The sequence below is a fragment of the Strix aluco genome, chromosome W (assembly GCF_031877795.1).
Source record: "Strix aluco isolate bStrAlu1 chromosome W, bStrAlu1.hap1, whole genome shotgun sequence".
NCBI classification, from domain to species: Eukaryota; Metazoa; Chordata; class Aves; order Strigiformes; family Strigidae; genus Strix; species Strix aluco.
Window position 1 is genome coordinate 36,771,306 of NC_133970.1, and position 16,389 is coordinate 36,787,694.

At 46.6% G+C, this 16,389-nt stretch overlaps 1 protein-coding gene across 3 annotated transcripts in view; it reads right to left on the bottom strand.

Moving 5' to 3' along the window:
• LOC141917805 (CBP80/20-dependent translation initiation factor-like) overlaps nucleotides 1-16,389 on the bottom strand; it is a 215,477-nt gene that overhangs the window by 45,857 nt on the left and 153,231 nt on the right. For 2 of the 3 annotated variants that reach the window (XM_074811345.1, XM_074811347.1), the window contains exons 9-10: nucleotides 11,914-12,355; nucleotides 9,853-10,182 (exon numbers count right to left, since the gene is read on the bottom strand). In XM_074811345.1, coding sequence (XP_074667446.1) covers nucleotides 9,853-10,182; nucleotides 11,914-12,355 — 772 coding nt within the window. The remainder of the gene's footprint in view (nucleotides 1-9,852; nucleotides 10,183-11,913; nucleotides 12,356-16,389) is intronic. The other variant, XM_074811346.1, reaches the window with a different exon arrangement.

Sequence of the window (16,389 nt, forward strand, 5' to 3'; positions counted from 1 at the left end):
AGACTTCCGGAGGGCAAACTTTGAGCTGTTCAAAAGACTGATTAACAAAATCCCTTGGGAGGCTGCCCTGAAGGATATGGGAGTCCAGGAAGGCTGGACATACTTCAAGAGAGAAGTCTTAAAGGCACAGGAGCAGGCTGTTCCCGTGTGCTGAAAAACAAGCAGGCAGGGAAGGAGACCGGCCTGGGTAAACAGGGACCTTTGGCTGGGTCTCAAGAACAAAAGGAGAATCTATGACCTTTGGAAGAGGGGGCAGGTCTCTCATGAAGACTATAAAGATGTAGTGAAGCTACGCAGGGAGAACATTAGGAGAGCCAAAGTGCAGCTAGAGCTCAACCTGGCTACAGCTGTTAAGGATAACAAAAAATGTTTCTATAAATTCATTAACAACAAAAGGAGGATTAGGGAAAATCTCCCTCCTTTATTGGATGCAGAGGGGAACATGGTAACAAAGGATGAGGAAAAGGCTGAGGTGCTCAACGCCTACTTTGCCTCAGTCTTTAGCAGTGGAACTGGCTGTTCCCTGGACACCCAGCCTCATGAGCTGGGAGATGGGGAGGGGAAGCAGAATGAGGTCAGCACAATTAAAGAGGAAGTGGTCAGAGACCTGCTACACCACTTGGATGCACACAAGTCTGTGGGACCGGATGGGTTACACCCAAGGGTGCTGAAAGAGTTGGCAGATGTGCTCGTCAAGCCGCTGTCCATGATTTACCTGAAGTCATGGCTAACTGGGGAGGTCCCATTGGACTGGAGGGTGGCAAATGTGACACCCATCTACAAGAAAGGCAGAAAGGAGGATCCAGGAAACTATAGACCTGTCAGTCTGACCTCGGTGCCAGGGAAGGTCATGGAGCAGATCATCTTGAGTGCCATTACAAGTCATATAATGGGCAACCAGGGGATCAGGCCTAGTCAGCATGGGTTTATGAAAGGCAGGTCCTGCCTGACAAACCTGATCTCCTTCTATGACAAGATGACCCAACTATTGGACGAGGGAAAAGCTGTGGATATTGTCTACCTGGATTTTCAAAAAGCATTTGACACAGTTCCCCATAGAATTCTCATAGAAAAACTGGCTGCCCATGGCCTGGATGAGCGAACGGTCTGCTGGGTCAAGCACTGGCTGGATGGACGGTCCCAGAGAGTGGTGGTCAATGGAGCTAAATCCAGCTGGCGGCCGGTCACAAGTGGTGTTCCTCAGGGCTCGGTGTTGGGACCATTTCTGTTCAACATCTTTATTGATGATCTTGATAAGGACATAGAGTGTATCATCAGTAAGTTCGCAGATAACACCAAGTTAAGCGGGAGTGTCGATCTGCATGAAGATAGGGAGGCTCTACAGAGAGACTTGGATAGATTGGATTGGTGGGCCAACGTTAATGGGATGAGCTTCAACAAGGCCAAGTGCCAGGTCCTGCCCTTGGGCCACAACAACCCCATGCATCGCTACAGGCTTGGGGAGGTGTGGCTGGAGAGCTGTCTGGAAGAGAAGGATCTGGGGGTTCTAATTGACAAGCAGCTGAACATGAGCCAGCAGTGTGCCCAGGTGGCCAAGAAAGCCAACAGCATCCTGGCTTGTATTAGAAATAGTGTGACCAGCAGAAGTAGGGAGCTGATAGTCCCCCTGTACTCTGCACTGGTGAGGCCACACCTGGAGTATTGTGTCCAGTTTTGGGCACCTCAATACGAGAGAGATATTGAGGTGCTGGAGTGAGTGCAGAGGAGGGCAACGAAGCTGGTGAAGGGCCTGGAGAACAAATCCTATGAGGAGAGATTGAAGGAGCTGGGACTGTTCAGTTTGAGGAAGAGAAGGCTGAGGGGAGACCTCATCACTCTCTACAGCTACCTGAAAGGGCATTGTAGAGAGGTTGGTGCTGGTCTCTTCTCACAGGTAATTAGTGATAGAACAAGAGGGAATGGCTTTAAACTCCAACAGGGGAGGTTTAGACTGGACATTAGGAAAAGATTTTTCCCAGAAAGAGTGGTCAGACAGTGGAATAGGCTGCCCAGGGAGGTGGTGGAGTCACCATCCCTGGATGTGTTTAAGGGTCATTTGGATGAGATGTTTGGGGATATGGTGTAGGGGAGAACTTTGTAGAGTAGGGCTGATGGTTGGACTCAATGATCCCAAGGGTCTTTTCCAACCTGAATGATTCTGTGATTCTGTGAACCAGATCAGAGTAGGGCTGGGGATGGCAGGGTGGCTGTGGGTACCAGCAGCAGGGATCTTCCAACCCCACTGAATCCCAAAATCTCCACGTTGGGGTGGCTGCAGCAGCCTGAGCTGGATTTATGGCAGAGCAGGCAGGAGCAGATGGTCTGTCAGGAGGGTGCCTTAGACCGGCTGAGTCCCTGGGCTGGCAGGAACTTGCTCCCGCATCCTGGGGTTGTATTTGAGCCTTTCAGGAGAAAATGGAGAGCCGGAGCTGATGCCAGTCCATCCTGGTCTGAGGGGATGTCAATGCTGAAGTGCCCCCCCTGCCTCCAGCATAGCAGGTGGAGGGGGTCCTCGGGCATTTCCTCATTTCTCAGTCAATGGATAAATGGATTTTGAGGCTTTTTTTTTTTTCTGCCTCTCCTACCAAAGCCCCAGGGTACCCTGCATGGCTCTGAGCATCCTCACCCACCAGCAATGGCTGGGAGCAGCTAGGAGCCCACACCACCAGTAACCTGCTGCCTGGATCTGGCCCAGAGCTGCAGGCAGGCTGCAGGCAGGCTGCACAGTCTACAGTCTCCACCTAGAGCCCGGCAGAGCCTCTGTTCCATGTTACCTCTGCACTGCAGCCCATGCAGAGGGTGTACATGGGTCCCACCACCCAAAGCCCCCCTGGTCTGAACTTGGCTGTACTTTTAGCAGGCAGTGCTTTTAGCAGGCAGCAGCAGGCAGCAGCTCAGCCAGGGATGCTCCTGACATTGCTCATTGCCAGCCTGCAGGACCAAGAGGAACCTCCACTGAGTCCCACCATCACTGGAAGATGCCCAGATAGGGCATCCACTGGCCAGTGGAGATGATGAGACACTAAGTACCATCCCTGAGGTCACACTGCACTCTGGAGTAGGGACTGGTCCCCACCATGGCCTTGAAGCCTTGGCCCCTCCAGGGTGAAAAGGAGCCAGGAGAAACCACACACAACTTATTTATGGAGTAAAGGTGATGGCTATTTTTTCATGACACACCTGAGCATTGCAATATAAAGTCTTACCAGCACATTGAATTCAAGTCAAATATGCCATTCTTTAAACTCTAAGGCATTTTTTTTTTTGCCACTTAGTCCTGCTTCCCATCAGTCTCTCAACTGCATGATGCCCTGCTACTCAAAACTAAACACCTCTGTGCAGAGCCATGAGCGTGGCTGTGTCAGATGGACTCCAGCCCCCAGCTACCTGCAGGGCAGTGGGGACAACCCCCTTGGTATCCCCTGTGATGACCACTGGTACGTCAGTGGCCCTATGGCTACCTCCAGCTGCAACTCAACTCCTTGAGGGGTTGCGGTCCCTGAAACCCACCCCTGGCCTCAGGCTGAGGACTGATGTGCAGTGCAACCCCACAGACAATTTAATTTGGGGTCCATCTCAGCTATTCCCAGCTTGGAGGGCTCCTAGTGCTTGTGGGACACAGCTTCTGTCCTCATTCCCTCCTTCCTATCCATGGGAAATTGTTGCCTTTTCCATTAAAACCCCAGATCTTAGGTTAAACCCCTTTTTGCGCTCCATTAAAGCCCACCTCATCTCACAATCAGCCTCCAAGGAGGTGATGCCCCTGCCACGTTCCTGTGTCATGGAAAGGCTGCAAAGGAGCCGGACAGCTCCTACAGACACTGCTCAGCTTGGGAAAAGCGGCAAGTTTAAAGTATGCAGCTCGATATTTAATCTGGAGCTCTCCAATAACTCACAGACCTGCATGGGACCTGTCTGCCAGCAGGTCCCGTAACCTCAACGGCAAAGCTGAGTGAGCGTTATTACTACGGACAGATGGCACTGGTTTGGCCAGACTCACAGGTAACAGCGGGGCCAGCTCTAATTGATGCTCAGCTCTGCCCTTCACCTGCTGGCTCAGGCAGGGTGCCAGCCTGTTCCCCTAGCTCCCTCTCATGTCTGCTACCAACACTTGCACAGGTTAAAGATGACTATGCAAAATAATAAAAAAAATATAATAAAATAATGAAAATATAAAATCATCAAATAACAAAATATAATTACAAAATTATAAAAATAATAAAAAATAATATAAATAATAAATACTCTGTTACAGAATTACAGAGCATCTTCAGAGACACAAATGGAGGCAAACGAGAGGGAATGTGTCTCCTTCCCAGTCCTCCTTTTCTCCATGCTTGAGAGCAGGAGAATGCAGGCAGCTGGGGATGCTCCTTGGAACCACCCATGGGGCTGTGCTCCCCATCCCTCTCCAAGCCCATATATACACTATGTATATATGTGTGTGCATGAATTTAGAATTGCCTTTGAATTCCCTGGGCATATAGAAAATAAATCCCATCTGCAAAGCTGCATTTAGCAGGCAGCTTTCACTGATGAGTCCCACCACGGTTTACAAAACCAGGACAGCGCTGTCAACATCAGCACAGAAATGCAAGGAAGAAGGTTTCTAAGCTTTACAAGTTTCTGCAAACCCCCAAATGAAGGTGTTTACACAAGGGCAGCATCATATGCTATTTCTCTGCCTGTGCTGGGCTCCTGTGGGGCTGGCAGAGCCCATGCACACATCAACTCTGAGGTTCACCACTGAGATGTCCCTCATCCCCCCAGAAGAGCCGTGGGCAGCAGCTTGAACTGAGGAGGCTTCCCCCATTGAATCACCACCTCACCTTGGGAAGAGCTCATCAAAGTCTTCTGGAAGAGAAACCGAAGGTAGGGACGTTGGGCTCATGCACAGATCAAAAGACAAATGTGGGGTTGCTCCATGGAGCTGAACATGCAAACCCCCACCGCTGTGGCACTCAAGACACATATTTCTGGCCTTGGGGTTTGCTCCAGGGACCTTGGGACCTTTTTTCCCCCCTTAAATGCTACCTATCTTTCAGTGAAGCAACCTCTCTGATGTCTCCTGGGCGATGTCTTTTCTGAGACAAGTGGTACCACTGTTTTCTGTGCACAAACAGGACCATCTGTAATTAAATCAAATTAAAAACAGCCATGGAAAGAGTGCTGATGGGTTTTGCAGTCAATGCACATGGCATACAGGTCAGATGCTCTCCAACTGTTCTTGGATCCTCCTGCCTCCACCTCTGTCAAACCACAAACCACTCCCCACCAAAGACCCAGACCTTAATCATGTTAAGGGGGAAAAAAAATCTGCCTTTCAGCATTAACCATGTGTATTACTTCCATGTCCCAATTCCCACAGTATCCCCTCGGTATCTTTATCCTCACAACCCCTACGATGCAGAAGGGGTTTCTATCACTGGGAGGTTAAGTCATTTGCTCAAAGAAAGGAGGGATTTCAGCTCACTCTTCCCAAATCCTTGTGCTCAGCATGGTAAACACTCTCCTTTGCACCCCGATTGATTCTCCAGTACCTAATGCCACAACATCTACATCCCAAGAGGGGATCCAACCTAAATTTTCCTCTTCATCCTCTGCCTGGGCTGACAACAACAGGTTTTTGGCCACCTTCCTGGTTGAGCCCCTCCAGAAGTGGTCACACTGACCATCTCAAATCCACTGAAACACAAGTGCAACCTCTGCCAAAAACCACAGGATTTGACACAAGCTTCTACAACCAGAGCAAAGCACAGCACCGAACCAAGGAAGGGCCATTCCTGGGGCATCAAGAGATTAAACTAAGATGATGAAGAAACCTTGTGTGGGTATGTGATAGGGTATGCAATAGGGTATGCCATAGGCTATGAATTAGGGTGTGCAATAGGGTACGCATAACTGTATGCATTAGGATATGCAATAGGGTATACAATAGGGTATGCAACAAATAGCCCTTCTCCACTTGCACCAAGGCATTTCCAACCACAGGGCTGTACCAGGCACTGACTCTGGCTGCAGCAGGCTCTGCTGCTCTGTGTCGAGATGTTCATTTTGTGGGTTTTTTGGTTGGGGTTTTTTTTTTAATTTTTATTAAAAGAAGGTATCAGACTTCTGTTTGATGTGCTGTTGGCCGCAGTTGCTAAGGGGAGCAGTGTACAATTACAACCGCAGCGATGTCCACTCTAATAATACACTTGGCTCTGCATAGCTCAGATGCAGACACAGCTCTGCTATAAAGAGCACAGCCATTTCAACAGAGGAATACTTCAACTTATTTATGTTACATGTGAAGGGTTTGTGGCACATTGCTTAACACCCCCCCACCAAAAAAAAAAGCACCACAGCCTGGACATGCCAGTGAGTGAAACTATGACAAGCAAAAGCCTCTCACAGGAGACTTACTTTCAATTTATTAATTAAGAAGGTATTTCTAGAGGGGTGAGGAAACCATACATGTGTCTACCAAGATGTTCTTGAATGCTTTCATCCACCCAAGCTCCCTGGGACCAATTCAGCCAGGTCCACCCCAAAGGCTTGCACAGCCCAAAATCGCTTCTTGTACTGAACACCAAACCAAACTCAATGAGGGGAAAATCAAAACTAAGTGCCCCCTCCCACTGCCGAGCCCCCATATGGCAGCATCTCCCCGAGCTCAACCAGCTGCCCATCCCATGACTCCCCTTTCTGCATCTCCCTTCAGCATCTTGAAAGGTTTGCAGCACCCAAATTCAAGGCTCAGCCAAAATTTGGGACCAAAACACAGTGAGGGATAAATTCAAACCAGATTTTTCCCGATAGATCCCCTTAGAGCCTGAAAAGGTGCAATGCTGGGTGGGGGGATGCTCTGCAGAGGAGCTGCCAGCAGTGAGGGGGATGACATGACAGCATTCCTGTGCTGTGGCGCTGGCATCTGTTTTGGAATCAAAACAAGTCTCCTGAGATAAGCTGCGAACATGTGCAGCCCCTGAGTGTGAGCACCTTGTCAACAGCTGAAAATATAAGAGAAGCCAGGTTAAAAAGACAGTTTATTCAGTTTATTGCCTGTTCTGCAGGAAAACCCCTTGCTGCTTGTTTTAAGGTCCATTGGGGTATAGGGATGCTGTCTATAGGTACTGGGATGCTGGTAGGGTGGCTCAGAGGGTTAATGCATTAATTTATGAGCTCCTCTGGTGGAGCTGAGCTGTTGCCATCACAGTCCTGAGAGAAAAGGATAAACAAGTCCCTACAAAACAGGAGCATCTGCTGGGAGCAGATGGGGGGGGGAGAGCGATCCGGCCCCAGGTGCCAGCAGCACTGGGGGGGATCACATTGATCCTGATTTATCACACCCCAGCAGAGTAATTCCCCAGCTTGCCAGTGCCCATCGAGCCAAGCTCCTTACGTCTGGGGATCAGATTAGTCTGAAAGGTGCTAGAGAGACATAAATCCAGCTCTGAAGCAAGCTTTTTATTTTATTTATTTTTTTTTTAATTAATGGTAAATTATCTAGAAATGGCTGATGGAAAATATCTGATGGTGGAGGGGCCAGGACTGGAGCTGGGTAATGTTATATCATGAACCATCTATCAATATATCATATTGATATTTCAACACTGTATCATCAACCATATATCAATATATCAATATGATATCTATATTACTCCATAATATCCATATATTATCCAATATACCATATTGATATTGATAATATATCATATATCAATACCATCAACTTCCTTATTTCACATCAAGGCAGCTACAATGAGTCTTTTGTGCTTCATACCCGGGTCTGTCTCCAGCCAGGGCTATCAAGCCTGAATGCATCACAAAAATTCCCAGTTTAGGGCTTGACCAAAGTATTTCATGACTCTGTGTGAATGCATCTGATTATTTTGGTTGGAAAAAGAAACCGTGCTTGGAGAAAGTCAAAATCCTTTACTATCAGAAAAGAAATGTTAAATTATTTATTCACATAGCACTTTGCTTTTGACCTGTAGTGATCTGGCACCTTTTGCCCCATCAAGACATTTTTAAAAGATGTGCAGTTTGATGGGCTGAGCAAATCCATTTTGCATATTTTTCTATGCTCCAGCACATGAACTCAGTCACCTGCAGGCCCTGCTCAGTCTTTGCATTTCATTTCTTCCCAGCTTTCCACAATGGACATCACGCTCCCATCGCACTGAGACTGGTTACATGTTCCTGGGAAGCACCTTTGGGACTATCTGGAGATGTGAGATGTATTATTTATCCTACATTCATGCTATGAAGAGCTGAATATGAAGCCAGTTATTATTGCACGACGCTGCAGTATAAATCAGTCTACTGGGTCTGTTGTTAGGGGTGGAAATGATGGGGCAAGAGAAGAAAGCAAGTTGAAAGAGTCCTCTCTAAGCCAGAAGGACTGCCATCATCCTCAATTTTTGGATAACACCCTGCTGCTCCCTGGCCATCACTCCTGGACTTTATTTTGGATTTCTTAGCATCACTCAGCCAAACAGAGGAAGATACAAGAGTGACCTGGCATGGGAAGAGTGGAATGCACGGAGGTTTTAGAGCCCCCTCCATCCCCTTGCTGCTAAATCTGGGAGTGATGCTGACTGCAATTTGCCTCATCCTGCTTTATAATTGCTTTGGAAATAAATTGATCGGAAAAAATTCACCACCTGGTACACATGATGGGCAGATGTGTGTGTTGCCCAAGGGCTTTGCAGGGGAGAGCAGAGAAGGAGCAGGCACAGGGAGACATGCTGGGTTTGATACACACCCAGAACAATAAGAGAAGAAAAACCGGACCAGTGACTGCAGAATTATCTTAGGTTACATTAAATATTGATTTTCATTATTTTATTTTGCTCCTTATTTCCCTGCTTGCTGTGTTGCCCAAAAGCCAACTCAGCCTTCACAAGGTATAGGCAGCCAGGCACAGCATCCAAGGGATGATCTCCAACAAGAGCAAGAAGGGCAAGAAGATGTGTCAAAAACTGGAGCAATGATGGACACCAAACATGTGCGGAGAGCAGAGAAATGAAACAAGAGCTTTGCACATGCCACAGATGACACGTGTGTGTGAGGGAATGGCCAAATGGAAACACATATAAGTAACGATGGAAATTCATGGTTTCAGCTCTACATGTCCATGTGACACCCTCCCTAGAAAGCAACCCCCCCTTTGATGGTGGCACTAGAGTAAAACACGCTCCCCCCAGCAGACTGTGGGCAGGTGAGGACAGTCCTGTTTCCCCATTATACACCATTATCATGGACCAGCTATCAGAGCCACTGTTTTTTTCTCCCCCCCCCAACTTTTGGGTTTTGGAGCAGAATAATCAACCAGTGCTGAATAAACAAATAACCCAGATTAATTAGCAAATACAGAAATTATTTCTGTCTGAGTTGCAATCAGAAACCAGGAGTGAGTCCTTCAGCCAGGTGATGCAACCAACAGCCTACTCAGGGACCATGACTTAACCTGGTATCTCTGGTGCTGAGATGGACTTCAGCTGAAAAGAGCAGCAAAGAGCCTCCACTGTAAGACCCTCTGAGTTCACTTCTCTTCATGCCATGAGGATGCTCTCACAAGCAACCCACTCATTTCAGAGATGTGTGAGATACACTGTTGTGAGATACCATAATTCCACGTACAGCTCATGAAATGGGAATGAAGAGAAACTTGACAATACCCTCAGTGCCATGTTATCTATGGTAACCATTAAAGATGTGCACAGACAAAATTGCAGGTACACTTCTGTTCTCTCATCAAACGGGTTCAAAAGGAATTTGGTAACAGCTCAGCTCCTGTCCAAATACATGGTAAGACCAGGTGGGGTAAAGCTGCAGGCATCTAACCAACTAATTTTATCTCATTACCTGTAACATGTTGAGGAGCAGACTCCGGAATTTGGTTCCTTCCACCATGAAGAGGGCCATTTTGTCACAGAGCTTGGCTGCCGTGGAAGCAAAGCTGCGGTCCATCACTGCTTTCTGGTAGATGGTCTTGACTATCTCCCCCAGCATCTCCTCAGAGTTGGTAGAGTTCTGTGCCTCCTCCATGAAGGTGGTGAGCTTGGAGTCAACATCGCTGCTGTTGTTCCTCATACTGTTGAGGATTTCAATTAATTTGTCCATTTTGTTCTTTTCAGGATTGGTGGTTTCCAGTGTGACTTCATCCTGGTCCATGAAAAGGGAAAGACAAGGCATCTGTTACACAAGGAAAAAACAGACATATCAGCCCTTGTCCTTCCACAAACAGCAAAGGGGGAAGGGGATTGGGGTGACATATAAACAGACATAGAAAAATCAAAGCATCTTTTAGAGGCACAATGGTCTCATCTCAGCATTGAAAACCACAAGTGAATGAGTCCTGCCCCAGAAATGTTCTCTTTCCCCATTTCCCACAGCACTCAATCCCAGAGTCCTCCCCCTCAGCTCAGGGAGAAGTTGTGCTCAAGGGTCCTGAGCCAGGATGCTAAGGTCTGACCACCCCTGACTGCCTTTGGCATCTTGGACAAGTTTCTGGGGGTGTCTGCAACATGGTGATAATGGACATTTTTTTGCCTCTATTTTGAAAGTGCACTGATGTTTTCAAAATCCTCAGATAACAATCCTACAAAAATATCTACTTTTTAATATATACTTAATGATCTAAATTGAGATCAAAGATATCACATGATCCTAGCATTAGAAAAACTCTTAATTTTTCCATCTCTTGGCTGTTACACTTTTTACTTCACAAAATTATGGTAGAATTTATTGCTTCTTTTCAATATTTAATTATGCGTCTGCCTCTTTTCCCCAGTGTAAGCCATGCATCCTTCTTGCTCCGGTCTGCTCCCTTCTCCTCCTCTAGTTCAATCTTAAAATGTGCTATACAATACAAACCTGTAGCAATTTTTCGGAGAACCCCAATGTCAACCAGCAGTTGGAGTTGTCCAAAACTCCCATCAGGAGGCCAGTTGTGTTGACAACACCCACCCAAGAGTGGGTGCTTATGTGATGTGTTTCTTATAAGACTATAAAGTCGCAGGGAGAGCATTAAAATGAATACTCTGAAAGTCTTTGCTATACTCCCATTGCTTTAAAGAACATAAAAATAACAAAATCTCTTCCTCCCCCTCATGCCATATACATAAATAGTGAATGTACATGCATTCAAAGGTATACATTTCCAACATCCACTCCCATGGAATTGTATATGTTCAGGTTATTTTTGCTATGCATTTTGGAGATACTCCCATGGATGCATTTTCCAGTTTGACAAAAGAATCTCAAGAGAAAGAATCTGAGTTTCACAGGGGGCAATATCATCTCTGAATTCCTCAGAAATCTGAGGCTGAATATTGTTTCCAAAAAGGATTTCTCCTCTGTCACTTGCATGCAACAATTTTGTTATTGTTGGGTTGTTGGAAGGAAGAGGGAAAGATAAGGGTGTTTCAAATCATTGCCAAGATAAATGGATATCAACTTTTAAGTAGCTGACTCCAACTGTTCAGCACTCAAAAGTCAAAGCTGTGGAGACAAGCTGCCTTTTTTTGAACTCTTCACGAAGAGGATGAGCTCTGCAGACCGGGAGGCCGTCAGTTGGGATCAGCCGCTGGGGAAGGAGCGCCGATGTTGCAGCTTACATGGGCACCAGCCTTCCCCAAGGGTCTTTGTGTGGGTAGGGGGAGAGTTACCAGTACTTCTTGGAGAACTCAAGCTGGTAACAACCTCAACCAAGAAGTCAGGCTAAGAGCCTTAGCTTTGTTTCAATAAAAGGCCTCCTGAAGAAGAACAAAGACACTTCAAGAGAAGTGTTGACACTGGGAGATTAAGATAAATTAGCTGCATTCATGGAAAGGTCCCTTGAGCCCAACCTACCCTTTATATGGAGAATAGCCAACAGCCAGACTCTTGGAAAAAGTGAAACTCAACATTTCCCTAAGAAAGTACCTTTTCTTTTAGTCTCCTCCGCAGTCTGTCTTTGGAAGACTGAAGCAAATTGATCTTGGGTCTTTCCCCAATGCGCTCATGAATACTGTCTTTCTGCTTGGTCTCCGACTCCTGGATGTACTGCTGAGACTGCTTCTCCACAGCCTCTGGGCCCCGGTGTGTCTCCACGGGAATATGCACTGTGCAGACGGAGGTGTCCTCGATTTTCAAATTCTCAGTCTCTTTGGCATTTCTGTGCATTTCTTTGTCATTGGGTGAGTGCTTCTGGTTGTGGTGCCATCTCCGGTTCTGGCTGTAGCCTTGGTGGCATGTCCTGCCTGAGGAGTGAGGGGCCTGGCCTCCTTGGTAGAGTTTCTGGTGGTCCCTGTTGTGTTTGGTGCCACCTTGCTGATGATCTGCATGCTGCTGAGACTTGTTCCCACCAGGAAGTCTCTGCTGTCGCCTGGAAAGTCAAAGTTAGTTGTTAGTTCACCCTTTCTGGCATGGTCCTGTTTGGTCAACACATCTGTCCCACCAACCAGCCTGGCCCTTGACAGGTGGGCTCTGTGGGTCTCCCTACCACAAAAGGGGAGCCAATTTCTTGGCATCTAACACAATCTAGTACCAACTCATGCCTCTAAATCTCTTACAATAGTAGGCATATTTCAGCTAAAAGTTTTCACGAACAGTTAGATAACATGACTTTGGTTCCCAGGAAAATCTCTCCCACACTAGTGCTTCCACACTAAACCAGGGAAGGCCTAATTAGTCCCAGCTGATCAGTGGGAAGTCAGGCAGGCAAGAAATATCAGAAGATGATATTTTTTTCTGAAGACCTAAGAAGCTCCTGATACACCTGGCCTACAGCATTGCTTGCTCCTCTTGCCTGCCACCTCTGCTGTACCAACATGGCACACTGCTGCATTGGTTCGCAGTGAACCATTTTATTTCTAAGTGGGAAAAAAAAAAAGCTAAGAAGCAAATTACTGAGTAAAAGAGGCTCCCACACCAAATGGTTTTGTTTGGCCTTTCTTTATGCACGTCCTTCATCATTGCTACACTGGGACAGGACACATGCATGGATGAAGAAGCTGAGGACCATGCTTGGCTCTGGTAGCATGGGAAGCCAGGACCATTACCTCCAGATAGGAGGCTATATGAATACTGCTCCAAAGGGATAACATGGAAATTCAACAGCCACAAAGAGGAGGAATTGTCTGCATATGGTTTGCTCAAGAGACTATGATGGCTCAGAAGGGGTGTGCTGGCCATAACTGGTAGCCAAGTTGGCAGGTACCCGAAAAAACAGTGGTCAAATGGAAGAAATGCTTTGGCAGCCTCCCATGTTTCAGATTTCCACACGGGCTGCAGCATGGCTGTCCTGAGCAGCGAAGGCAGAGCTGGAATGCCATCATCAAGGATGCAATTAAGATGGAGATAGTTCTGGCATCGGCTGCTTTCACCCAGGACAGCACAGGCATGGGACACCTAAGCATGGCAGCAGCTTCTTGCCTGTTTGCTGCCTTTTTAACACTCAGTACTGGCTCTGAGAGCATGTGTCATGCTTTAATGCTCAGTTCCTTACAAGGCTGCTGGAAGCAGCACTGGAGGCTCGCACAGGACATCTCCCCAGCATTGTCCCCCCAAACAGGGAAACAACTGTGAGCGCTGTGGTGACCACACTGGTCTGCATCCATACTGGTTTGGTAGCCGTTATAATCCCCCTGCTCAGCCTCATCCATTACCCCAAACCCCCACCTCCATTCGGATAAATAGTAGTGTTTGTTTATCTTAAATCTGTTGCATAGCAATTAATTTTATTTTCATCATCTGCACTGCTTGGCTAAGGGCGCTCAGACGAAGGAAGCAGCCATTCACAAATACATTTCAATGGTCAGTGGCTAAACAGCCTCCAATCCTGCCTGCCAAAGCCAACTGCCCATCAAATCTGTATTCCTTGGCATCCCCAGGAGTTAAAACCTATTTTCTGAGGCCAACTGGCTCTTAACCATAAAGAGCGAGGGCTCGTGTTTGGTGAATGCAGGACCAAGAGGCTTGTTCGTGGCGGCAGTGGAAAGAATTTGTGTTTAGTCTCAGACCACTGGATCTGGTTTTCTGAGATATTCAACATGTTTGGGGTTTTTTTGTAAGCTGAATGGCAGGGAATAAAAAAAAAAAGGAGATGGGGAAGCTTTCCTGTTTGCTGGAGCTTACAAGCATTTTATGAGTTCAGATTCTCCACATCAAGTTTTCCTGGTATTTCTTTGTTTCCTCTCAGTAACACAATCACATAAACTGCTTTGTAAAGAGCAACGCTTATTAAAAGGGGAATGTCAAAATAAAAGTTAGTTAAAATCCTTATCTAGTATTAAGCCCTCACATGCTTAAGTGTGCAAGAGTTTTGTTGATATAATTCAGTGTTTGCTTTCTGTGGTTTTGCTCTTCTCTCCTCTCAAACATCTGAGTTTAACTGTTTGGGTGCACTTTCAGCCTTGGGTTATAAGCCAGACAGGCTGCTACTTAAATACTAAACTGTATTTAAGTTGCAAATATTGCACAGAAATAATAAAAGTTGCACACAGAGACAGCTTTAAGCAGAGGTAAGGCAAAACGCCTGGAAATGAGCTGGGAACCAATCTCTGATGTAATTTCCTGCAAGAAATGCATGCAGTGACATTTTTTTCTTAAAGACATAATGATATTATAAACCAAACCATTTCTGTTTAAGGGCTGTGAAAGAAAAAAAAAAGGTTTAAGATTAAAAAAAACCAAACAAACATTTAAGCCAATGTGGAATGTGCAAGATTGTTCAGTTTGGGGCTTTTGCAAAAGGACAGGGAGAGGACAGGCAGCTCTATCCCTGTACAGAACAGCTAAAAGGCAATATCCCCATGGCAAGGGGCAAACACAAACCGAAGCTCTGCAGTCACTGACCACAGGATGGAAAACACCAGAATTAAATAAGTTAGGGAAAAAAAATTGCAAGAAATAAAAGGCAAAGGAAGGAGAATGACAAACAAGAAGCAACATCTGTGACTTGGCAGCAGGCAGGGGTCTAGACGATCATCCAGCATTCAGGCAAAGACTCATTGTGTTCTTTTATCTTCCCAACACCCCAGCAAAGAAGAAAAGCCAAGAAGCAAAGAGGAGCCAAAGCAGGGAGAACGGAGCTCAGATCTTAAAACTTTTTTGACTGCACAGCATCGCAAAGCCTGGGAGATTGGGATGACCCATCCTTGCTCTAAGGTGTGACCAAGGTGCTGGGGACATAGAGAGCCCAAGAAGGGGCAGGATGGGGACCAGGGCACCCCACCACATGCACCTGCTATGGGCTGAGTTGATGGAAACAATCTCATACTTGCTCAAGGGCAGGAGTGTAGGTGTCAAGATGGCAGCTTGGGGTGACCTACCAAGCTTAGGGAACCAGACCATGTAGGAACACAAAGGCACTTCCCAACCCAGGCTTTTAGATTTGTGATGCTTAAGGGAGAAACAACTGAAACTTGAATCACACAGCAACATCTCCGAGAAAAGGAAGAATTCACCCCAGAAAAATGCCGCAGCTACTGGGAAATCCTTCTTCTGTCCCTCTCTACTCATCCTTTGATGTAAGGACACAGTGCCTTATGGGGGACCCTACTTCAGATACAAGAAAAAGTATTTAGACAGCACAATGGTCTCTTACCTCTTGACTCCATTTAACGTTAAATAACTATTTTCACTTCAAAGGCCAAATTCTGATTCAGCTCAAAACTCCCCAACCTCAGTGGGACTGGAGATTTGGCCATCGGTCAACGTGGAAACTAAAGAGACATTCAGAGTCACAAAGAAACTGCAGAAGTACTAAAAACCAAGGGGAGACAGTCAGGGTTGCCAAGCTGGAAATATTTCTTCTGGAGATTGCTGGTATTGCTGGAAGTATTGCTTCTGCTATCGTTTCTTCAACGATTTTTTTAATTAACTAAATGAGATGTCTTTCAACAGAATTTAGATCTGACAAATGTCTGCTCTGTTGGAGGAGCCTAAGCAAACAAATCTAAGGCTTCAGCTGTCTCAGTGATTACCAGCCTACGTGCTCAGAAATACGAGATTCCTGCAAGTTTTTACTACATCCTTTGTTCCCAAGGAAAGGGGTTGGAAGGCACAAGGCTGGGGAAAATAACTCCAGACACGTGGACAGCTGTGGTCTAAAACACAGTTGCTCTGTCCTGTCAGCCCTGCTCATATCCAACCCCCCGCCAAGTGAGACAAGTCCTCCGAAAGCCCCAACCATTTGTCTGGCATGTGGAGAGCCGGAGGACAATGAGGGGTTACATTTTCCTGGTGGTTGCACAGAGATTTGGTTCATCAATTCTTACAAATACTGAGAGGTAAGAAGCTACATCTCAAACAGCACTCGAGACATTTACCTTGTGGTGCAGAGCACCCTGTATGGCCGAACGGACTGAGATGCCATCCGTGGGCTCAGGGACTGGGTGCTCTGGACATCCTGGCTCT